Source organism: Cydia amplana, chromosome 2 (genome assembly GCF_948474715.1).
Source record: "Cydia amplana chromosome 2, ilCydAmpl1.1, whole genome shotgun sequence".
In the NCBI taxonomy this organism is placed as follows: Eukaryota; Metazoa; Arthropoda; class Insecta; order Lepidoptera; family Tortricidae; genus Cydia; species Cydia amplana.
Window position 1 is genome coordinate 11,224,695 of NC_086070.1, and position 23,787 is coordinate 11,248,481.

The following is a 23,787-nucleotide window of genomic DNA, read 5'->3' on the forward strand; positions in this document are numbered from 1 at the left end:
AGAAATCGTCACAAACCATATTCCCAGCAACGTCTTAACGCTTACTCCACTGAGCACTTAACTAAATACGGAGGTCTCTTTCCATCTGGAGGAAACCAGTGTCAGGAACTTCACCAATCAATCAGCGAGGCAGACTCGTATATAGACGTCATCAATCACAACGTTACTAAAAAGATATGCCCCCACGGAAACACTGTAGAAGAATTTGGAAAAGCCCACCAAAAATGTATAAAAAATCAATTTAGCGAGCATACTTCGGATTTTAATCAAAAACACGAGAAACTCTGTATCAAGTACAACCAACGACCGCTCCAAAAAAGGTAAGAGTATTGAGTTTGCTAATAATAATGTGCTTATTGTTTTAAAATGGACTTATTAACCTATTTTTCAAAATTCACAATTATACTAATCATAAACATTATGCAATCGTAACCAACATGATCAAACTAAAAACGAAAACAAAATGATTTCTTAGCACTTACGTTTATTGAGATGCCTGAAATTTCTTTTTTAGTTCGGTCTAAGCGTTATACATTGGCAATCACCTTTCCTTCATACCTAGATCGAATAAAAGCAATACAAGTTAGATTTTTAAAATATTTAGTCGACAAAAAAACAAAGCTGGCCAATAGAAATAACTATGACAAACTTTTTCCGATTTGCAACATATTACCAGTGCATGAAAAACGGTCTTTGCTTATAGCTTTGGAACAGTATCAACGTAATGATTATAAAAAACCGGTAGACCATAAAATCCAAACAAGAAGCGTCACCAAAGAAATAAACCTTCGCAGGTTGTTTGTACCGAAAGTCTGTAATTACTATGGAAAACGTACACGAAAGTATTTAGTACCTATAATTTTAAATAATGTACCAGATCAGTTAAGATCCTGCCAAGGTGTATCAAAGGTGGTGTATAAAAAACGATTGAAAAAAACATTTATGCTTAGATTGGAACGGATCACATGATTAAAATGCCAACCGACTGTTTTATAAGTATGTACCTATTTTGCCTACAACCTTAAATTTATACCTTGCACATGTTACCGTAGAAACATATAGTTATGTATAACGCTAATATAAATATCTACACTCGGGGAAAGTTGAAGCGGGTCACCTTGTATGGAAATGCCGATGCAAGATGTCCCGCTTCTGTTGTCCTTACGTACAATAGAATTACAGGATCATTAGATCGCTTGTTTACTGAGCTATGTGTAATTAAGGGTCAATATAAAATTGTCTACTTTAGATAGGATGAGGATATTAAATTGTGGTATATATAGTTGCTAATGACTTTATTATCTTACACATGGTATTTGGATTCACTCCGTATGTTTGTTGTTTCCCGATGTCTGGTTGAGATGATATCTAGTACCTACCTACTTTTTCACATGACAATAGAATATAATAGAATATAATATATTAATAATTACTAATGGAACTAAGGTATGTCTGTTACGTATAACCGTTTGTAAGAAATCGCACACGAACAACTATAATTTAAGTAAGAAATAACTTACTTTACGATGGTGGAGGGTAGAATAAGTTTTCTGCCAACAAACTGCTATGCAGTTTGGCAGATAAGTAACAATGATTATGTAACTTCCCCTTTAAATAATAAATAAATTAAAAAAAAATACATTATAGGTACTCTATAATAATCATTACCATATTCCATTCCATAATTAACATATTTAACACACACATCATTCACCTAGGAAAGGTCATGACAACTCGATAACATCAGTGAATTCTAGTGGACAGGACTCTGGGATCGCCGAAGCTGTACGATGTCCATGTGGTCAATCCAGTGTGCACACATCGGAGGAAAGCAGTGGGTATGTAACGTTTCTTATAATTCTTTTATGAAGCGATCCCAAAGAAAGACGTACCTAACAGAAGTAGAAAAAACACATTAAGTTTTTTATGGTGATGTACAAATTTATATAAGGCTGGGTGTCTCTCTATTTGCTTATAAATCTTGTGGATTTCTTCTGGTTTATTTGGGGGTTTTGGTATTATTTTTGGTGAAGCATTTGAAATTTCAAAAACAATAAAATTTATACTAATGTACATATTTTATAATGAATCCTAGATATATAAATTCAGTTTTTTCATTTAATTCTAAAAATCGGTTAATTTGGAACATGAACAAGGCTCACATTGCTGGCAAATTCATAAATTTAAAATTACGATTTTAAAACTTCTAATGAGGAATAAGTAAAAATAATACAAAGCTATTCCAACATTTACAACCTAGTAATGGTACTAGAATTATTAAATTTCGATATCAACATTTGGATACAAGTAATTCTTTAATTTTCATAGGAATATTATTTTTGGTTTATCGATATTCCTGGTACATTGATTTTGATGCCGGTTCTAATGGCATTATTCATGATGAATACGGGGGTTAGTAGTTATTTGAGGAATATTGATGATGTATTAAAAACGTTATTCAAATTTGGATTTACAGGTGCAGTTACGAAGACTCCTTAAAATCCAACCATAACCTAGAGCGAAAACCTTACCATCGGGACTTGAGGCCAGAATCTGATCAAAGATTCCCTCGTCGGGCATCTTTTGGCCACCAGCCCTTTCAACAACGAAGAACAAATTATGGACGACAGTCATTTTCAGAAAACATGCAAAGACACTATCCACCGTTTGAGCGATTGTCTGCAAACAGCAGAATAACCAGGCAGATATCGTCGCCCAACGTGTCTAATCTCCCTCAGTCATATTTTATGAATAAAAGTTTCAAAAGAAAAGAAGCTTTAAATGAACCAATGATAGATTATGATCAAAGTGATGATGACGTGTTCGATACGAGAATTGACAGAAGACAGAGTAAGGCTAAAAGGGGGAAATTTATGGAATTGGGGGGACAAGCTGCAGTTTTTGTGGCAACGCCAGCTGCGGCGGAGATCATTAGAAGGCAGGGCAGTGAAAGATTAATGTTTGCTAGGCCTTTATAGTGAAGTTATAGACTGTCGATGCTGGAATGGAATTTGTGATGTGATAATGTGAAACTTTTTACTGTTGCCAAAGTGCTATAACTACAGGTTATTCGTGTCTTTGGAGACAGATGTGTAACCGCGAGCTTTGCTTGCTACGAATACGCAATACTTTACATTGTTGAAGCAATGTCAAATCTATTGTTTTGCAAGGAAGGAATAGAAGATAAAAACTATTTATTACTTTAATTCTTGCCAATTCGATGGTTCATGTAAATGAGAATAACTTCTAAGAGATTATATACGAGCACATAGTACCTACCTACTCAAATAAATGTAGAAGTTGCAAAATAAGAGACTAGGTACCCGATAAAGTGTTAACGATAAAGGTTACATCCGAATGTAACCTTAGAACGACCCAGAACTCCTCTTAAACGTATCTGAGTGCTACCAGGTCCTACGTAACTTATGATACCATTTTGTTTAAATTTAACTGGAAAAGAATCGAAACGCAGAATTTTGAATTGTATGTACATTTCAAGGTTATGTAGCATAATTTCTAAAATCAAATTTCCTAAGTACGAAATTCCTAAAGACAGAACATCGAAAATCAAAATGTCTAATGTACGAAATTCCTAAAGATACATGTCCTACGGTTAATCAACCTACTATTTAAATGTTTAAAGTACAATACTGCTAGTGCACGAAAATACTAACGATCTTTTTTCCTACGTTCAGTTGACTTAAGTTTAAAATGTATAAACTGCGAAATTTCTAACGACATTTTGTCCTACGTTTATCTGACCTTAGCTTAAAGAATCAACGTACGCAACTTTATTTTCAAAAAACTTCCTTTACAACTTAACTAGACGGAGCCCCGCTTCGCAGGGCTCCTATTTCTGGGTGGTTTGCCCTTCGAGCATCTGAAGCTACCTAACGAACCTCCCTCCCTACGCTTTTGCCCCCAAAGTGTACTGTTTTCACGGACGTCACACTAAACTAAATCAATAGGTAGGTAGGTTAGGTTCGTTAGGTAGCTTCAGATGCCCCGTCAACTTAGGGTAAGAAGGAAATGTTCTCGGAAATATTGATTTTCAATATATTGTCATTAGGCTTTTTGAACTATTTTCAGCACTAGACATATAGGCTTTCGAAGTATTGTCGTTAGGTATTGTGTACAAAGGAATATTGATATTCGAAAATAAGATCGTTCGATTAAAAGTGTATTAGGACATGCGTCTTTAGGAATTTCGTACATTAGACATTCTGATTTTCGATGTTCTGTTTTAGGAATTTCGTACTTAGGAAATGTGATTTTAGAAATTATGCTATATAACCCATTTCAATGACGGAATTTTTTCAAGAAACAAAAAAACACAAATTTTATAGTTCGTGTTCATTGAATGATTCTATTGTCATTTGAAAACCTTTGTTGAAACTTTATGAATTTCTGTTATTTAACGAGTGCCATTTGGTGTGAATGAAGACTTGTAACCATACCTACTATCCTGAACCACCTTTAATGTAACATTCTTTGTTAATGTTATTTCTATGTAAAAATGTTTAATACTGTAAATATTATATAAGTTTTAGAGTATAATTTTTTTTTTTAATAAGTATCCTTGTTTTATTAATTTTACTGCAATTAACTAATATTTACCCAATGAATCCATTGTCACCGTCATTAATTGTAGCATAATAATTACCTACATATTGCTTGCTTCCGCTGAATTCATCACTTTAATTTCTGAACTATACCTACATATACCGCGGCTATACATATAACAAGAAACAGTGTTTGCACAATAATGGTTTCACATTTAAAAATATGAAACCATTATTGTGCCTTAGTATAAAAATATGTACTAAACTTTCAAGCTCTCTTTCTCGATTATTAAATTTAAAAAAAAAAAATTTTACTTTTAAAAGTCCAGTGATAAGAAAAGCTTGGAAACATGACAGCAAGAGTTTTTGCCTCAGTTCTTCAAACTTTTTCATTGAAGATATAGTAGCTCCAATTTTACGATAATTGTGTGCTAAATTTAAGTATTAAAAAAAAGTTTAAAAAATTAAATATTTTTAATTTTTTAAACTTTTTTTTAATACTTGTGACAACCTCAATTTTTTGTTATTTAATGCAGAATAAACTAATGCATAATTAAAATTATGGAATTGGGGGGACAAGCTGCAGTTTTTGTGGCAACGCCAGCTGCGGCGGAGATCATTAGAAGGCAGGGCAGTGAAAGATTAATGTTTGCTAGGCCTTTATAGTGAAGTTATAGACTGTCGATGCTGGAATGGAATTTGTGATGTGATAATGTGAAACTTTTTACTGTTGCCAAAGTGCTATAACTACAGGTTATTCGTGTCTTTGGAGACAGATGTGTAACCGCGAGCTTTGCTTGCTACGAATACGCAATACTTTACATTGTTGAAGCAATGTCAAATCTATTGTTTTGCAAGGAAGGAATAGAAGATAAAAACTATTTATTACTTTAATTCTTGCCAATTCGATGGTTCATGTAAATGAGAATAACTTCTAAGAGATTATATACGAGCACATAGTACCTACCTACTCAAATAAATATAGAAGTTGCAAAACCATTATTGTGCCTTAGTATAAAAATATGTACTAAACTTTCAAGCTCTCTTTCTCGATTATTAAATTTAAAAAAAAAAAATTTTACTTTTAAAAGTCCAGTGATAAGAAAAGCTTGGAAACATGACAGCAAGAGTTTTTGCCTCAGTTCTTCAAACTTTTTCATTGAAGATATAGTAGCTCCAATTTTACGATAATTGTGTGCTAAATTTAAGTATTAAAAAAAAGTTTAAAAAATTAAATATTTTTAATTTTTTAAACTTTTTTTTAATACTTGTGACAACCTCAATTTTTTGTTATTTAATGCAGAATAAACTAATGCATAAAATATATTATTTGTAAAAAAAAATCCATTTCGAGCAACATGGTAAAAATGTCTTACTAATGCATACAGGCCGTCCTTCTTACGTACTTTAGGGTGGTTCACGTTTCTTCTTCTTCTCTCCTTGCCTTTATCCCTATTCGGGGTCGGCCCCCCTAATACATTGTCGCCATAGTTGGCGGTTTTGCGTCGTTTCTGGGTTTATTCCCAACGTCTTCATATCGTTGGCAACGGTTCTGATCCAGGTGGCAGGAGGGCGTCCTCTGCCTCGTCCACCCTCTTCGATGGCCATTACTTTACGGGTCAAATGTTGTTCGTCACGCCGCATAACGTGCCCGTACCATCGCAGCCGCGTTTCCCTCAGTTTAGAGGCTACATCAACAACTTTGAAGGAACCCCGGATATACTCGTTTCTCACTTTGTCCATGCGTGTGACTCCTCCGGCCCATCGGAGCATTTTTAACTCGTTTACGTGCAACTTCTGGGTATCGTCTTTTCGCATGGGCCAGCACTCCGAGCCATACAGCATAGCGGGCCTTACAGCTGTTTTGTATATCCTGCCCTTGGTTTTGATTGGCATTGTTGAGTCACAAAGAACACCGGAAAGAGATCTCCATTTCAGCCAGCCAGTTCTAATCCTAGACTCGATGTCTTTCTGAATATTGCCATTGGCATCTATTACTGAGCCTAAGTATTTAAAACATTCTACTCTTTTTAGCGGAATGTCGTATATTGAGGCCGTGCCAGTTTGTGCAGCAGTAGAGAAGTTACAACACATATACTCCGTCTTTGGCTTGCTTACTCTGAGTCCACTTCCTTCCAAAGCGTTACACCACTTTGTAAGATCAGCCTGTAGCTCTGGTAACGACTCCGCTATTAAGACAATGTCGTCGGCATATAATAAATTCCAAGGCGCTGGTTTTTGTATATGTTCAGTTACAAAGTTTATAACGATGTTAAACAATATCGGACTTAACGCTGAGCCCTGGTGTACGCCCACTCCGACTTCAAACTGGCTGCTCGTACCTACAGGTGTAATAATTTGGGTTTTTATGTTTGTGTACATGTCCCGTATGAGGTCTATGTAGTATTCGGGCACATTCTGAGCCCTCAGTGCTTTCCAGATTAGCTGACGCGGTACACGGTCAAAAGCCTTTTCAAGATCGATGAAGACTAGGTGAAGATCTTTTTTTTAGTGTCTTGTACTTTCCACTGAGTATCCTGATTGAATGGATCGCGTCCGTTGTACTGGCACCACTTCTAAAGCCGCACTGGTTGGGTGTGATGTTAGTTATCCTACTAAGCCTCTTTACAAGAACACGTTCCCACATCTTAAGAGCATGAGATGTTAGTTTTATAGCCCTGTAATTTCCACATTCCGCAACGTTACCCTTATTCTTGTAGAAAGGGACAAGATTACTAAGTCTCCACATGTCTGGCATTTTTTTGGAATATAAGATTTTGTTAAAGAGTTTGGTCAGCCACGCTATGCCACTGGGTCCAAGTTTTTTCCAATATTCGGCTGGGATTTCATCGGGACCTGTGGCTTTTCCGTTCTTCATACCGGAAAGGGCCGCCCTAACTTCCTCAAGTGATATTTCTTCAACTGGGCCCAGAGTATACGGTAAAGGACTCGATGTTTCCTGAGGAAATTCTTCATTAAACAAAGTCCTATAATATTCATGCCACCTGCTTAGTATGTCTTTATCATCTGTTAAAAGCTTGCCTGTGGAATCGTTTATAAACTTTATCTGCTTGAAATCTTGAGTTTGTTTATGTCGCGCTCTTGCAATTTGAAAAATGTCTTTTTCATTTGTACAGTTTTCTAAACGGCAAATAAGTTCTTCTTGTGCCTCTGCGCGGGCAACGGCAACACTACGTTTTGCAATTTTCTTAGAAAGTATATAAGTTTCTTTGTCTTGATCTGAGCCAGACTTTTGCCACTTTTTGAAATTTTCCTTTTTTGCTTCTAGGTTTTTCTTAATCGATTCGTTCCACCAGCTTGCTTCTTTTCCAATATTAAGTTTTCCTTTTGTGATACCTAGATGTTTAGCAGCTATTTTTACAGTTGACCTTTGAAAGTGATTCCAAGCATTATTCGCGTTATTTTGACATTCTATAGAGTCACAGAGGTGTTTATCTGCTTCCGACCTGACATTCTCTCCCACTGGTTTATTGAGATTGTACCATTTAATTCGGGGACGAGGCTTTATTTTGGGCCTTTTGTTCCAGTTTGGCATTTTCAGGCCGGCGACTAGTATACGGTGTTGTGATGTTAACGGCTCTCCCGGTATAACCTTGCAATTCTTAAAATATCGGCGCATTGAGTGTTCGCACAGAAAATAGTCCACCTGGCTTGATGATTTTCCGCTCTTGTAGGTAATAAGGTGCTCATCTTTTTTCTGGTAAAGTGTGTTAATGATTGGAAGATTGAAATTTGAAGCAAGTTCTATAATGCGTTTTCCTTGGTCATTAAGGTTTCCATAGCCAAAGTTTCCATGTACATGGCAGTTTGCAGGTGCACTCCGACCTACGTGGCCGTTAAGATCCCCCGCAATCAACTTTCTTTCGTTCATTGGTATTTCCTGTATTACGTCTTCTAACTCACTCCAAAAACGGTCTTTTTCTTCCTTAGGACAGCCGACTTGTGGGGCGTAAACAGATAATACATTTAAACACGGTTGATCATCAAGCGCCAATTTAATATTCATTATCCTGTCGCTAATTCTGTCCACTCTGATCACTCTATGCTTCAGGTGTTCATCTAAGATTATGCCGATTCCATTCCTAGTGGTTGACGTGCCATGATAAACAAGTTGGTAGTTGTATCCTATGTCCCTGGATTTAGAACCTTTCCAACGTAGTTCTTGAATACAACACATGTTGATTTTCCGTCGGTGTAGTATTTCTGCCAGTTCTTGGCAGCGTCCGGTCAGGGAACCTATGTTCCATGTCGCTATGCGCAATGAAGTAGCGCTATGTCCATGTTCGTCGCTTACAGGGGACGCCTTAGCATGGCACATTCGTGGAATATTCTGACCGTCGCTTCCGGGGGACGCCCTAGCATTTGCACAATTCTCTTTTGTATGGACTTTCATGTTGTATTAGGGGATGGGTTTGGCTGGTTGTTTTACGGCCGGTTGCCACCTGACGCCAAGGTTGTAGCCTTCCTGGAAGGTTTGAGAGCCGCCGTTCACCTAATGGTTCGTCCGCCGCCATCCCTTCTGCGCACTCCAACCTAAGCACGCAGTACACCAGTAGCCTAACTTCCGAATATCAGAAAAGCCTACTAGTGAGGTTTCATTACGGAGTGTCCTTCTCCGGCCTTGTGGTCCGCGGGAGGTATTTTATTTCCCTCCTACCCTTCGGACGAGGTACCTCGCCCGAGAGAGCATTCCCCTATCCGCCACCTGGGGACGCGGTCTCTAGGGAATTAGGCTACCCCGAGACTAGGGTGGTTCACGTTTGTATGGGAAAAAATCAAACTCTAGCTAGAAGAAGCGGCACCCCCTTATTTGGTTACACTTATTATGCTGATAATGTACACCAAGTTTTGTAACTTTATCTCAACTACAAGGGGGTGCTCAACCATTTTGAAAATTTTCAACGTTGTATGAAATCCAAAAATAAATAAATTATATTTTTGTAGATTTTTATATAAGTAGTTGTTTTCATATTATTTGTAAATGTGATTTATAAGTTATGAAGTAAAAAAATATATTTAAGTATTTATATTTTTCATAATTTTTAATGTTTTTTTTTATTTCACTTGAAAAATAATAACTTATAAATCACATTTACAAATAATGTGAAAACAACTGTGTACTTATATAAAAATCTAAAAAAATATAATTTACATATTTATTTTTGGATTTCATACAAAGTTGAAAATTTTCAAAGTGGTTGAGCACCCCCTTGTAGTTGAGATAAAGTGACAAAACTTGGTGTACATTATCAGCATAATATGTGTAACCAAATAAGGGGGTGCCGCTTCTTCTAGCTAGAGTTTGAATTTTTCCCATACAAACGTGAACCACCCTAAAGTACGTAAGAAGGACGGCCTGTATGCATTAGTAAGACATTTTTACCTTGTTGCTCCAAATGTAATTTTTTACAAAAAATATATTATATGCATTAGTATACTCTGCATTAAATAACAAAAAATTGAGGTTGTCGCAATCTCACAAGTATTAAAAAAAAGTTTAAAAAATTAAGAATATTTTTCACCTCAGCAGCTCGAACAAGGGTACTTTGATTTTTAAAAACAGTGAGCAAAATGCGATTTTGCTCACTGAGTGAGACAAAACGACATTCAAGTGACCTTTATTGTCAAATGTCATTTCAACATGCGGGGTCTAATAAAAGTTCGAAATACTTGGGTTCTATTATCTCTGCCCCTTTCACACTGTTAGCAAAGAAACAGACAAAAAAAAGTTAAAACGACATTCAACGGTATATTCACGGTTTATAATAGACCCCCGAAAAACTTCAGACCGCATCGTTCCAAACCACGTACGAGTATGAATTCTTAATAATTAATAAATAAAAATAAAGTTTAAGATTTCATAAAACCTGATAAAATACTATATTTTAGGTATTTTATTGTACAATTAAAATAACGAACTCAAAAAATACACAGATCATCACGCAAAATTAATTATTTTACTTTTAAGAATATCTACCATAGTTGACAAATAGTACGTATCCGCAATTCGGACCGTATCTTACAAAGATTTTTTTTGTTGTCAAAGTTGGCGATTGAAGTGTCAGTTAATGTTTGTTATTTCTATATTATTTTACTGGAATTTATTATTACGTTTTGTTTTTGTGTTCCATTGCGGTAATTAAACTTAATTGTTTGTATATCTTAAGAAAACATGAGTGCAGGTATTAAGTGATGAAGAAGGATTACATTTTTCAAGTTGTCTAATAGGTATGTTCTCACTGCGCTGAGGTGAAAAATGTTGTGTACTACACGAGATCAAAGTTATTTACATCTCGTGCGCTTTTGAGTCCCTTACTACGCTCAAGATTCTAAATTAGATCTAATCTAGAATCTTTCGCTTGCACGGGACTCAAAATAAGCACTCGAAGAAATATCAAACTTTGATCACTTGTTGTACAAATAACTATTTTTAAGCCTTTATAAACAAGTTACAACCTCGATTTTTTTTAAGTGAACTAATATTAGGTGCATGTAACATCCAAGTTTCAAAATAATCTAACCACTAGTTTAGCTACAAAAAAATAAAAACGATATAAAAAAAAAATTTTTTTTAGCCAAACGAAGGGGATTTTAGCCTTGAAATTTGGTAAAACGATATCTTATAATAAGACAAATAAACGCACCTAAGAAAGGTATACATTTCAGCCAGGGGCAGTTTCACTATAGGATTGCGGCCAGACCCTTTGATTTGATAATCATTAGGTAATTGCTTAGGTAACATATAAAGGATGACTCACGCAAGACCGGGCCGGGCCTGGGCCGAGGTGTCCGACATGTCATTTTCTATGACGGCTAATTGGTGATCACGTGGTGCTTTCCATAGAAAACGAAGCGCCGGAATCTTCGGCCTGGCCCCGGCCTGGTCTAGCGTGAGTCATCCTTTATTAATCCTATGCTAGTTAATCTATTTAAATGTATTTAATTAGGTACAATTTGTAGATTTAATGTAGATAACCGAAATACTCTACGTTATCGTATGTTATTATTCCTTCGAAAGGCGTTATTTTTACCATTCTAATGCACGGAACGTTAAAAACAACGCTAACCCATTTCCTATACGTAATCATAATATACAGATGTACCTAATGTATGCTGGTATTTATCAACGGGTAGACATTCAGATTTGAGAAATTGGACGACAACAAGACATTTATCTCTGTGTATTTCATTCGTAGATACTAACGAACAAGATCGATTCTCGATACCGGTATGGAAATACAATATTGGTTTTATATTCGGAATTTAAAGGTACTGGTATGAAGATGACCATTAAAAAAAAGTTAAAATTGTCCAATTTTAATGTTTTGTTACACATATAGGTACTTATTATTATTATACAGAGCCCACGGTGTCCCACTGCTGGGCAAAGGCCTCCCCCCTCTCCTTCCAGTCGTCCCTATTCAGTGCTACATCTGGCCAGCCTCTCAAGAAGGAGTCCAGGCCATCCCGCCATCGCCGACGAGGCCTGCCGGCTCCCCGGTTAGACTCGTGGGGCTCCCACTCTGTGGTTAACTTGGCCCACAAGTCATCCGGCATTCGGCAGACATGACCATACATTAGGTACTTATACATTGCACAATTGATGATGATGAATAAATGATTCTAAGATAGCTATTTCTGCAAATCAGCTTTGATAAAGGAAGATAAATAATCCAGTACAGACCGAATATAATTATACTTAAACAGTTCTATATAACTAAATACTATTTGTATTTTTTTTTAAACGAAACTAAAATTTTCCGAATCTGAATACGCCTCGGGGTCGGCGCCCGCTGTATTGCGATGATTTACGCAAATCGTCAGTTCAGATTTTCAGATAAGAACTCGGAAATCAGCGTTTTTCTGATCGATCACACATTCTAAAACAGACAACGAGGAAATGCCGCCAGCATTATATTTCATATTTCTTTATTCATAAAATTACAAACTATATATGTCAAAAATTAATACTTATATTAGTCATCCTCGGTAGCCATCCTCCAGCCTTAAGGGCCTATTTTTTTAGATTTAAGCTAGTTATTCATTTAATAATTCGAGACTCGAATATAATTCTCGTTAAATTCGAATTAATTTGTCGTGGGTTTTTGTGGTCACTTTAAGCATCATGTGATATTGTGCCTGTACTTAATGTAGGTAGACCATAAATCATGAATGAAATCAGAAAAAATATAGAACATATTTTTGAAATACATTTATTTGGTAAGCCGTGTAAAAGTACTTTATCGTCTGAAGACAATAAAGCTTCACATCTCATAGCCCATTCGAGTAAATATGGCAATACCAATGTGGATAACAGAAATGCAGGCAGCGAGTTCAAATCAGCTATTTACTCTTTGGGCCCGATTCTGATTTTGAAATAGACATCTATTAGATATCTTTTAGGCATCACCAAGATACGATAACGATATGTTTAAGATCTAACCTGTCAAATTTGACATTTGCGCGATTCTGGAGATACTCTTGAACGATTTCCACAAGATATGACTTAGGTAGAGATCCAATTCACATCTAATAGATATCTAACTCTATCTAACGTAAAAGTGACATTGGTTGCCCGAATTGAGCTGCAAAAGAGAACTAGTTGAAATCTAAACTATAACGTATCTAGAATGGATCTAGTACGTGTCGTCTCTTGTGAATATCTTGAAGTTCGAATACGGCAGTTTATGTAACGTTAAGACAATGAAGTTATTATTAACTCAAGATCGCATTTATAAACATCTCAATGAATCCATCTACTTTTTTTTTGTGGAATTTTAGAAACAAGAGGATGAAACTGTACATATAGTACAGGACACAAATATATGTATTTACTTCCATTAATGTTGAGATATCTTTAATAAAAGGTAGAGAGCCTCTGCTCTCCTAATGGGTAAGTTGATTCTATATAGGCAACGAATGGCTTTACTCACAATGAGACCGATTTCACTTAGGTATATTTTTTTTGGAAAATTTAAAAATCAGTAACTTTGGAAATAAAACTGTTTCTAGGGACAGTTGTCATTTTGTAAGTTTTTACCTGCTATTTATTTATCGAAAGGTTAGAAATTAGTTAACGAATAATGTTTACGATTTTTAGGTTTGGGTTACCATTATCTTAACAGATTGATCTTTAAAAAGCGGTTAATTCTGCTAACAAAACATCTTTTTGAGCTAAGCTGTAAGGTTAGTAAATGGACCGATGAGCGAAGTTATTGTGGCAGTGTAAGGAATCGTGGCAATATATAACGATAAGCGGGGCAGGCAATATTTGCCGACCGTTTTGCGGAAACGCCGAATTGGAGGTACCTACACCACACTACTGACAATTATGTAAACAAACCCCTAACGAAGAACTTTAGACACACATTTAGTTGCGGTGAAGGAACTCCGTAGGATATCCATACTAATATTAGTAGTTATAAATGCGAAAGTGTGTGTTTATGTCTGTGTGTTACCTCTTCACACTTAAACCGCTGTACGGGTTTAGTTTAAAGTCAATATAGAGATAGTTTGAGTCCCGGGGAAGGACATAGGATACGAGTAGTTTTTATGTCGGATGTCATCCCTAAAGAGGGTGGAAAGGGACAGGGAAATGATAAAACTATTGAATTGCCTGTTTATTGATGTGAGCAATTAAGCATATATTATATTATGCTCAAAATTACGACATTAGATTTTAACCAGGCGCCTCCTTTTTAGGGTTCCGTAGCCAAATGGCAAAAAACGGAACCCTTATAGATTCGTCATGTCTGTCTGTCTGTCTGTCTGTCTGTCCGTCTGTCTGTCCGTCCGTATGTCACAGCCATTTTTCTCCGAAACTATAAGAACTATACTGTTGAAACTTGGTAAGTAGATGTATTCTGTGAACCGCATTAAGATTTTTAAAAAATAATTTAGAAAATAATTTAGAAAATTTAGAAAAATAGAAAAAAAACAATAAATTTTTGGGGTTCCCCATACTTCGAACTGAAACTCAAAAATTTTTTTTTCATCAAAGCCATACGTGTGGGGTATCTATGGATAGGTCTTCAAAAATGATATTGAGGTTTCTAATATCATTTTTTTCTAAACTGAATAGTTTGCGCGAGAGACACTTCCAAAGTGGTGAAATGTGTGTCCCCCCCCCCCCCTGTAACTTCTAAAATAAGAGAATGATAAAACTAAAAAAAATATATGATGAACATTACCATGTAAACTTCCACCGAAAATTGGTTTGAACGAGATCTAGTAAGTAGTTTTTTTTTATACGTCATAAATCGCCTAAATACGGAACCCTTCATGGGCGAGTCCGACTCGCACTTGGCCGCTTTTTAGGAATTTCATTCGCAAAAAAGTCGTTAAACCCACCGTATCATATAACTCATTAAATTTATTGTAACGTTTGTAGCAATAGACGTTGCTAATAGCGGCTGGTTGCTGGCGCATGTGAGACATAACATTGCCAGCCAGGCCAGCCAGCAAAACGGTAAGGAGCCCGAACGTCACGTGCATACCACGGCTAGGGCATGCAAACCCGAAACGAGAAAGAGTAAAATATTGTTAATTGACCGAAGCGTAGCGAAGTTCTACGTTTTGACTCGGGCATTTTGCTTTTGTATGTCCGGACATCCGGATGTTCTCCTCTACAGGTCGCAATTCTTAACCGATTTTCGTGAAATTTTGTGACCGAATTCTATGACTAAATAATTTTTTTTTGTCGATCCGGTTTTTGGAAATTTTTCAAAATGGCGGAGTCGTGATAGCTCCCGCCTAAACAAATAGTCGTATCGGTATCATAAGAGTTTTTTCTTTTTGACATATGTTTATAGATTAAATGGCCAAAAATTCAGAAAATTTGTATCGGTGGTTTTGGCGGTATTTAGATATTTAGTTTTTACTTGAGAATGAGTAGCTAAATTTCGTCAGCTTTAGTAAGAATTATAATGGCGTATTTTGCAAACGTTCGCTTTTTTTGTTTGCATCGGCAGGTCCCTGGTTCCATCCCCAGTAATTGTATACTGCTACATAACTTTTTGTATTTTTTTTATAATTAAATTTCGTATAGTTGTTTTTTATTTCATTTTTTTATTTTGAAAAAATGAAAAATTTCGTATTTTTTATTTATCAAGCGCGGGTTAAGCGTATTCGTTTAATTTTTGTTAGTATCTTTATGTAGTTTTTAATTTTTTGTTTATATTACTTGTACTATACCTATATTTTAATAAATATTTTTGCCATACATTTATTCAGTTTTAAGCTCTGCTCGCGAGGTCTACAGCTCACAGAGCCACTAGTAATAAGATAATTGTGTATGTAATGACGAAATGCCTACTCAGTACAAATTGTCGTTTGAGTAATGAATGTAATAATGTGCCTATTCATTACGATTGTTGTCTAAATTGAAACTCTTTCTGACATTTATTGTAATTAAGTAAGTAATTATACAGGTATTTGAAATGAGTAGGTACCTGTATTCAGTACGTATTATTATATAATGATTTACCTACACAAGCTTGTTACGATCCCACTTCAGAGAATTAAGTGAAAGCTTATACGCGCCTCCTGGACCCAGCTGATTTGGACCTATTTTTAGCCGAAATACCTGACAAAGCCCCTTTGATAATAATCTAGACAATGGAACGGGCTCATATCCTTAGCGAGAAGACTTTACCAAACAAAGCTGTTTTATATGTATCGTGTGCACATGTTCGCAGTGTTGTGAATAACGCTTATTTTTAGGCTTAAAGACTCGAGCCCTCAAGACTCGTAAGTCTTGAAGACTCGACTATATTTGAGAATTGTATTTATCTATTTTACGCGTATGGATTTAAAAAGTCGTCTTTGCCGCCTTTGAGGCGTTAAGCCTCGAGAGTCTTAAGGGTTCGAGTCTTTAAGCCTCGAAATGAGCGTTAATCACAACACTACATGTTCGTGTTCGAAACGAATTTTATTTACCTAATAATGTTAAATGCTGAAGACAATCAATGCTAAATTATAACATAATTAACGTAGACTCGTATTAAATACATTCACCAATTGCTTACCGCTAACAATTTGCTTACCAAGAGGCATCATCCCTTTCGATCATACCCATTGTGCATTTTATGAAATAAGTATTTTGTATTTTTGTTTGAAATACATTATTTGAAAAATATGGACCGATGTTAGTATTTTTATTATTTATTTTAATTTAAATCACTAAAGACGTAGTATTGTTAGAAGTCAGTCAAAGTATTTTAATTAATATACGTATAGAATATATTTTTAATTATATCTAGTTTAACTTATTATTTGATTTAACATGGCATGGCATCTACCTTGACATAAAAAAGTTATTCTAACATTTAGGTGAAAATTGGCATTTTACCTAAACGCAAAAGCACTTTCAATTTCAATAGTTTATCAGAAGCAAATAAATCAAACATTGCATCAAATATCAATTTGTCTCATACATTATAATCGCCTTAAGATAAAAACATAAATTTCATAGGGATGAGGGCTACATATATCAGAGGGGACCGACTATGTCACAGATAAATGAGCTCGACTATGACCTTGTATCACGTTTCGAACCGTAGCTTTACTACTTTTTTACCTCTTATTTTACTACTTGTGTATGTAGTGCTTACATTATTTCAAGCAATATTCTTGAATGTTCGTGATATACCCGCAAATAAAATGTGTCCAAAAATGACATCTTGGCAAGTGGTTATTAAGACATTCATTGCAGGCCTTTAGTTAATTATAGTTAAAGTCTGTTCGGAAACAGAAGAGTCGTGGAATGTATTGTTCCGATTTGGGCCCCATACATTTCACGACTCTTCTCTTTCCGCACAGACTCTAATATATTTTAAACTAATGTAGATAGTATATTCAAAATTAAATCAGAGTCTGTGCAACATAGGTAGGAGTAGAATTATTATTTAATGTCACATATGTACTAACCTAACCTAGAGTAGGTGTGTAGTACCTAATAAAAATCCTCAAAGGCTATACTTACTATTTTAATCTACCTAAACTAAAGGATGGGGAAGGAAATGATACTAACTGAATCCTATAAGGGAAAGGCAAAGCTAGCCAGTGGTTTATTAGCCCTAGTGATACGATTTTAAAGCGTGTCTATTTAGTCCCGGCTTCAGTCCCTGATGTCACCTCCGTCAAAAGTGTATTGACCTCGTAAAAGGGGCACAGTGACCGCGCTGCGAGCAGGACTAGTCCCGCAGGCTGAACAAGCGACGCTGGGATAAGCTGGGACACGATTAATGGGTCTTTTTAATGACTCAAATTTAAAATAAACACGCTAATTTTGTCTACTGCTACGAACGCAAATATTGAATTGTTACACGTTTTAATAAACTGTTTATAAGGGCAAATGCCATTAAAAAATTAATACAGAAACTAGATTATAAATTTACAAGGGCAGAATCTGACCAGAACCTTACTACAGTAAAGCTGGATCACTAGAAACAAACACGAAAATATGTCTAATTTCGTTACCTTTCATACCATAGCACTCATGGCAGTAATATCAAAACATCAACAAACATTTAGTCATCGTCGTAGTTTTTATCTTTATTTTTGCTAGCTGCTTACTTAAGTGTATCATTAAAATTTAATAGTCACGTAAATACATTTATATATACAAAAAGAATACTCTCTTTGTTGTATCAATACTCAACACCATTATAAAATAATATTAGCGTCAAACAATTGTTAAAATTAAGGTGACAGTCCATTTCCAACCGCAGCTGCACTACTACAATAAAACCTCGACCAAATCATTAATTATTATATAAAATTGTTGTAAAGTATTTCAGTTGAATTTGTCAATGAATTAAAGACAATTCATCAAAATGTCTGCGTATTAAAACAATAAAATAAGGATCATATTTAATAAGAGGAGCTTAATGAGACGACAGAAGTTCAGACTTGTGGATTTAGAGAAGCTTTTCGTTTCGTTTTTTACAATTTTATAGCTACCTACTGAAATGCTATATTTAATGATAGATAAGGACTGTAGGTACCTAAACTTGCTCAACATTGATTACCATCACCATTCAGTCCAATCATTGCCTGGCTTTAAAAATAGTGATGCTTTACCAAACAACTCCGTACCTCATAAAAATGGACCCCTTATTACAGTTTGTCTCGCCGTCTGTCTGTCATAGGCGTAACAGCTAATTTGATCGAAAGTACTAGTAAAAAGTAAAGGTACTAATTTGACCAAATGTGTTAAAATTTGGTACACATGGTAAGTTGGTGAATGATGATTGATGACCCAAAGACGGACGTGTACCTACATGAAAAAGTTTGGCAAACTAAATTACAAGTAGGTATGACTTTTCGTTATAACGGTAAAAGGAATTACTTCGTTTTAAAGTTTTTTTAAAGAATAGGCAAAAAGGCAACCAGATAGTAGTTATGTATTTGTAATCGTAATCAAGTGGCCACAAGGAACCGCCATGTTTATAGGTAGCCATAAAATTTAATAGGACGGGCCCTATATTAATTTACGGACTCTTTTTTAGGTTTATGACACTTTATGACTCTTGGGGTAAAAGACTTTCTATGTAATGTGATAAGATGCTTATCAGTAGTTTAATGGCCGGGTTAGTGAACTCTGTATCTGTATGAAAATTTAACTGGTAAAAAGTGTTTCCATTTCTCATGCTCTGAAAGAGGGTCATTGTTGTTCTAAAAGGTGTGCAAAAAATGATACGTTTCTGCATTAGAGCATTTTACGTTCCAATTACGATTTTTTTTAATTTATTACGACAAGAAATTGAAATATGGGTTTAAATGAATTTGTTATACAATTTCCATCCTGATATTTTGACTCCCTATTCCATAAATAACGATACTTTTGTCTAAATTGTTAATTGAAAGTACGTACCCTCAAGAAATACTATAAAAATGTATACTTAGTCATGTTAAAAAAAACACATGCTGTTTACTTTCCTCGCATTCGAAATGAAAAGTAGTGTTTATCTCGGATAAAAGGCATCATATCAGCCTCGGACTAACTATTGCATTCGAACACCAAACTACCTCGGCAGAAATGAGCGCCTTTCATCACACTTGGTTAACAATCTACTATTTTACTTCGTAATTTGAGAGGAGACTTTTTATCGTGTTAATAAAGAACATTGCTACGAGCTTTAAATACGTTTTTTGATGTAAGTTAGTGAGCAGTTTCCTCTAAGTAGGCAGGCAAGGTATCCTGCAGATTCCTGGAGTTGCTGCAGCATCACTACTTACAATTACTTAGGAGCAGGATTTAAACAGTTAAATCTGTCAGAGCTGTGATATTGTTCAAAATTCTGAACCCATTTTTACCAAAATTAAGTTGTTAAGAACGCTGTCGATGAAGCCAAGAAACGTTTGTTGCGGCAATAAGATGCCACAGTAAGACACACAAATACACATGTTAAACTTATAGTAACCCCGTATTCGCGTTACTAAGAAAGTAAATTTGCGTAGGTATCAGGTATTTAGGTATAAGTATAATATAAAATAAGATACCATAAAATAAAAATAATCGCACTAATGAGTAGACTGGTAGGTATTAAAACAAATATAAATACTGGAAAAGATTTGATTAGCGAAAAGAAACTTGCGTAAACTAAGATAAAATAAAACCAAACTTCCATGAAGAAAACAATACCCGCCCTTATCTTTCCATCCAAACTTCCCATGAGGTACCCTCAGTTATTGCAACCGGATTGCTGACTCGATGCCAAAATGTACACTTTCACAGTCGCGGGTAAATAGGTCTCATGTTGATAATATAATTTTGATCGTTTATTTTTTATTAATAAACATTGTTTTGTTAGACGTTAGACTATTAGTGCACTGATAGTTGAATGCTACAAGATGTATGTTGTTTATAACAACTAAACAACTATTATTATGTATTTGTCAGAAAAAAACGCTTCTTATTTATCAGCCAGCATCTCAAGCGCATGCAAAGTTGTTTTACCCCTCGTGCTGATAAAATGCATATTGGTATCCGAGCATTTCCAAATTTAACCACGAGCGTTAGCGCCAAAATAAATTAGTACGCACCTTCTATTAAATATTAATCATTCAAAATCATTATACTTATACGTAAAAGTCGGTCAGGTGAGGAAAATGTAAACTTGCATGGGATACATTCATATAATTTGACGTATTTTTTTTCTGCAATAATATACTATTTACCATAATAATAGCATACTTTATAGCTCAATAAGCCTACGCCTACGTAGAGATGGGTAACTACCCGGGTAAATACCCGAGAGCGGGTATTTACCCGGTATATACCCGATATTTACCTACCCGCGGGTAAATACGCGGGTGTTTTCGTTTTTCTTCTAAATTTGATGTGTTTAATGGTATGTGAGTATAAATAAGATTAATTTAAGTATTTTTTTATAATGTTACATAAAATGTATGTTCAAACTAATTACGAAAAGGTTGCTATGAGGTGAAGTTCGATTTTAACATATAAGTCAAATTATAAATATCGTGTAAAATCATTCCCTGGCTTCCGGAAATGTTTAATAACGCTTTTAATATACATTAGAAAGATGAAAATAAAGACTACTTACGAATGATAAGAAAAAAAAAATGTGCAGTGTCACAACTTGGGAAGCTCACAAGTCAAATACAGTTAGTTTTAGGACAAAAATGTATATAACCTTTTTTGTAGGAAATTCTGTGTACTTTAGTTTGTACATACAACACTTTTCGATATTAATGACAGATTCCAAGAAATATGAAAAAGTTCACTTTTATCCCCCTCCCCCTAACCACACCCCCGCCGACTGAAGTTCGAATGTGTATTATCAACGTATAATTATGATAATTTACTAAAATCTAAAAAAAATACTCTTATGACGGTCTTTTTTTAATATTTATCAAAAGTGTACTAACAAATCCTTAGGGCTTAGATACAATTGCAGGTTTCACTAAACCTTCTCATTTTAAATGACATACATTAATTACAACCATTAACTCGGTTTATATCTCCACTTTAACACAACTCGACATGTGCAATAAGAAATGAATCCCCGTCCATTTGGGTAGATACGGGTAAATACCGGGTAGATGGGTATTTACCGGGTATTTACCTGGGTGGGTAAATTGGGTAAATACCCACGACCCATCTCTACGCCTACGTCCCATATAGGTACTTATTGAAAAATTTTACTACACTAGCAATCCGTATTTTCAAAAATACTATTTTGGTATGTTTTGTTTACATTACAGCCATAGGGTTGAACGACCCATCCAATAACGACTTGCCAACAAATTTGTAAGAAAAGAGTTTGAATGATAATAATTATCATGTTGCCCGATCGAAAAGCGACGGCGTTAAAGAAGATTAAAAATAAACAAGGATCACAAATAAATCACTCGAGGTTTTGGAGAATTTATTATAAAATGTCAGAATGATGTTAGTCCTATTTTAGGACTGATCCCAATCACACGATTTTATTTTGTACTCTACACCAAACTTAGTAGGAAATTAAACTAGTCACACATACATAGCTTTTGGAAATCTCATTTAATTTTTAGAAGGTTCTAAATATAAAGGGATGAAAAAGAAATAAAAACCTCATTGCCGCTTTATATACGACTATTAGGAAAAGTTAATTTTAAACTTTTTGAAATTTTTATAGGTACTGTTTTGTCGACCAGAATAATTTTATACATCTTTCAATAAGGTACCTGAGCTAAAGGTCCAAAAAACCAACAGATAGAGGAATGGAAGATTTGTTTTACTACAGAACACTAAAAACTGGGACATTTTTTCTATTACTGGGTAAGTACTGACTTATCGTGAGCCCTGCATTTAAATATCAAGCGTACGCAATTTTTCATTCACGTCATACTTGTAATAGGTACGAGTATAATGCTTCTAAGCCATCCATCATGCGATTTCATAACTTGGCCGTTTAAAGAACTTCATGCTCCCTTTACATTCTGGGCATTTATGCGTTATTTTATTTTATATACCTACGTATTAAAATCTGTAACAAATAAAAAAGAAAACATAGAAAGCAGTATACTTAACAATAAGCTCAGTTAATAAACCCGGCAGATATGACAAAAAAAACCGGCCAAGTGCGAGTCGGACTCGCGCACGGAGGGTTCCGCACCATCAACAAAAAATAGAGCAAAACAAGCAAAAAAACGGTCACCCATCCAAGTACTGACCCCGCCCGACGTTGCTTAACTTCGGTCAAAAATCACGTTTGTTGTATGGGAGCCCCACTTAAATCTTTATTTTATTCTGTTTTTAGTATTTGTTGTTATAGCGGCAACAGAAATACATCATCTGTGAAAATTCCAACTGTTTAGCTATCACGGTTCATGAGATACAGCCTGGTGACAGACGGACGGACGGACGGACGGACGGACGGACGGACGGACGGACGGACGGACGGACGGACGGACGGACAGCGGAGTCTTAGTAATAGGGTCCCGTTTTTACCCTTTGGGTACGGAACCCTAAAAATTGAATATGGTTGATAAGTACTTATACTTGTGTTTGTACATACATTATGCATGTATATTTGGCACAAAGTGTGAGGTGCGTTAAATGGGCGTTTTTTTTTTTCATATATAATTTAGACTTTTTGGTAGGCAAAAAGAAAAAACAAAAAGCTAAAAACAAAACTAAAGTAAAGTAAAAGAAAAAATCATAAGTAAAAAAGTAAAGTAAACTTACTCGTAATTGTAAGTTCTACAACTTATGTCAAACTAAGTTGGACTGCGTACATATTGCTGCTCGGTCGAACTTTAAAATATCTAATAATACCTAATTAATCACACTATTTAACAAAATTATTATCCCATATATGTTAGTCGTATGATAGGATACTATAGCTGGATAAAATATACGCCCATATAAAATATACATGCTGTATATTTCTAAACACTTCGCATTGCACTTAACTTGACATTATTTTATTGGGAGTATTGGGACCTATGGTTGACTGGTAGAAAATGTCATGAGGCATTAATAAGTACGCCTTTTGTACATTTTTGGTGTGCAATAAAGTTTAAAATATACAAATAAATAATTACAATGATTTGCCGTTGTGTCATAAATTGAAAAAACCAGCAGTACCCTCCAATTTTTTCTCAGACAAAGTTTAAATAAAAGTTAAATACGATAATTTATAACATACTTTCAAAGAAAAAATGTGTTTGAAAATCTTCTATATATTTTTCT

The 23,787-nt window shown here is 35.1% G+C and overlaps 1 protein-coding gene and 1 long non-coding RNA gene across 6 annotated transcripts in view; both read left to right on the forward strand.

Moving 5' to 3' along the window:
- The window catches only part of LOC134657774 (cadherin-89D), a 91,907-nt gene extending 88,716 nt beyond the window's left edge, over nt 1-3,191 (forward strand). For 2 of the 5 annotated variants that reach the window (XM_063513336.1, XM_063513337.1), the window contains exons 20-22: nt 3-320; nt 1,719-1,838; nt 2,477-3,191. In XM_063513336.1, the coding sequence (XP_063369406.1) occupies nt 3-320; nt 1,719-1,838; nt 2,477-2,978 (940 nt within the window). In that variant the 3' untranslated portion in view covers nt 2,979-3,191. The remainder of the gene's footprint in view (nt 1-2; nt 321-1,718; nt 1,839-2,476) is intronic. The other 3 variants (XM_063513365.1, XM_063513347.1, XM_063513356.1) reach the window with 3 other exon arrangements.
- The window catches only part of LOC134658811 (uncharacterized), a 258,840-nt gene that overhangs the window by 187,501 nt on the left and 47,552 nt on the right, over nt 1-23,787 (forward strand). The gene's annotated exons all lie outside the window — the stretch shown is intronic.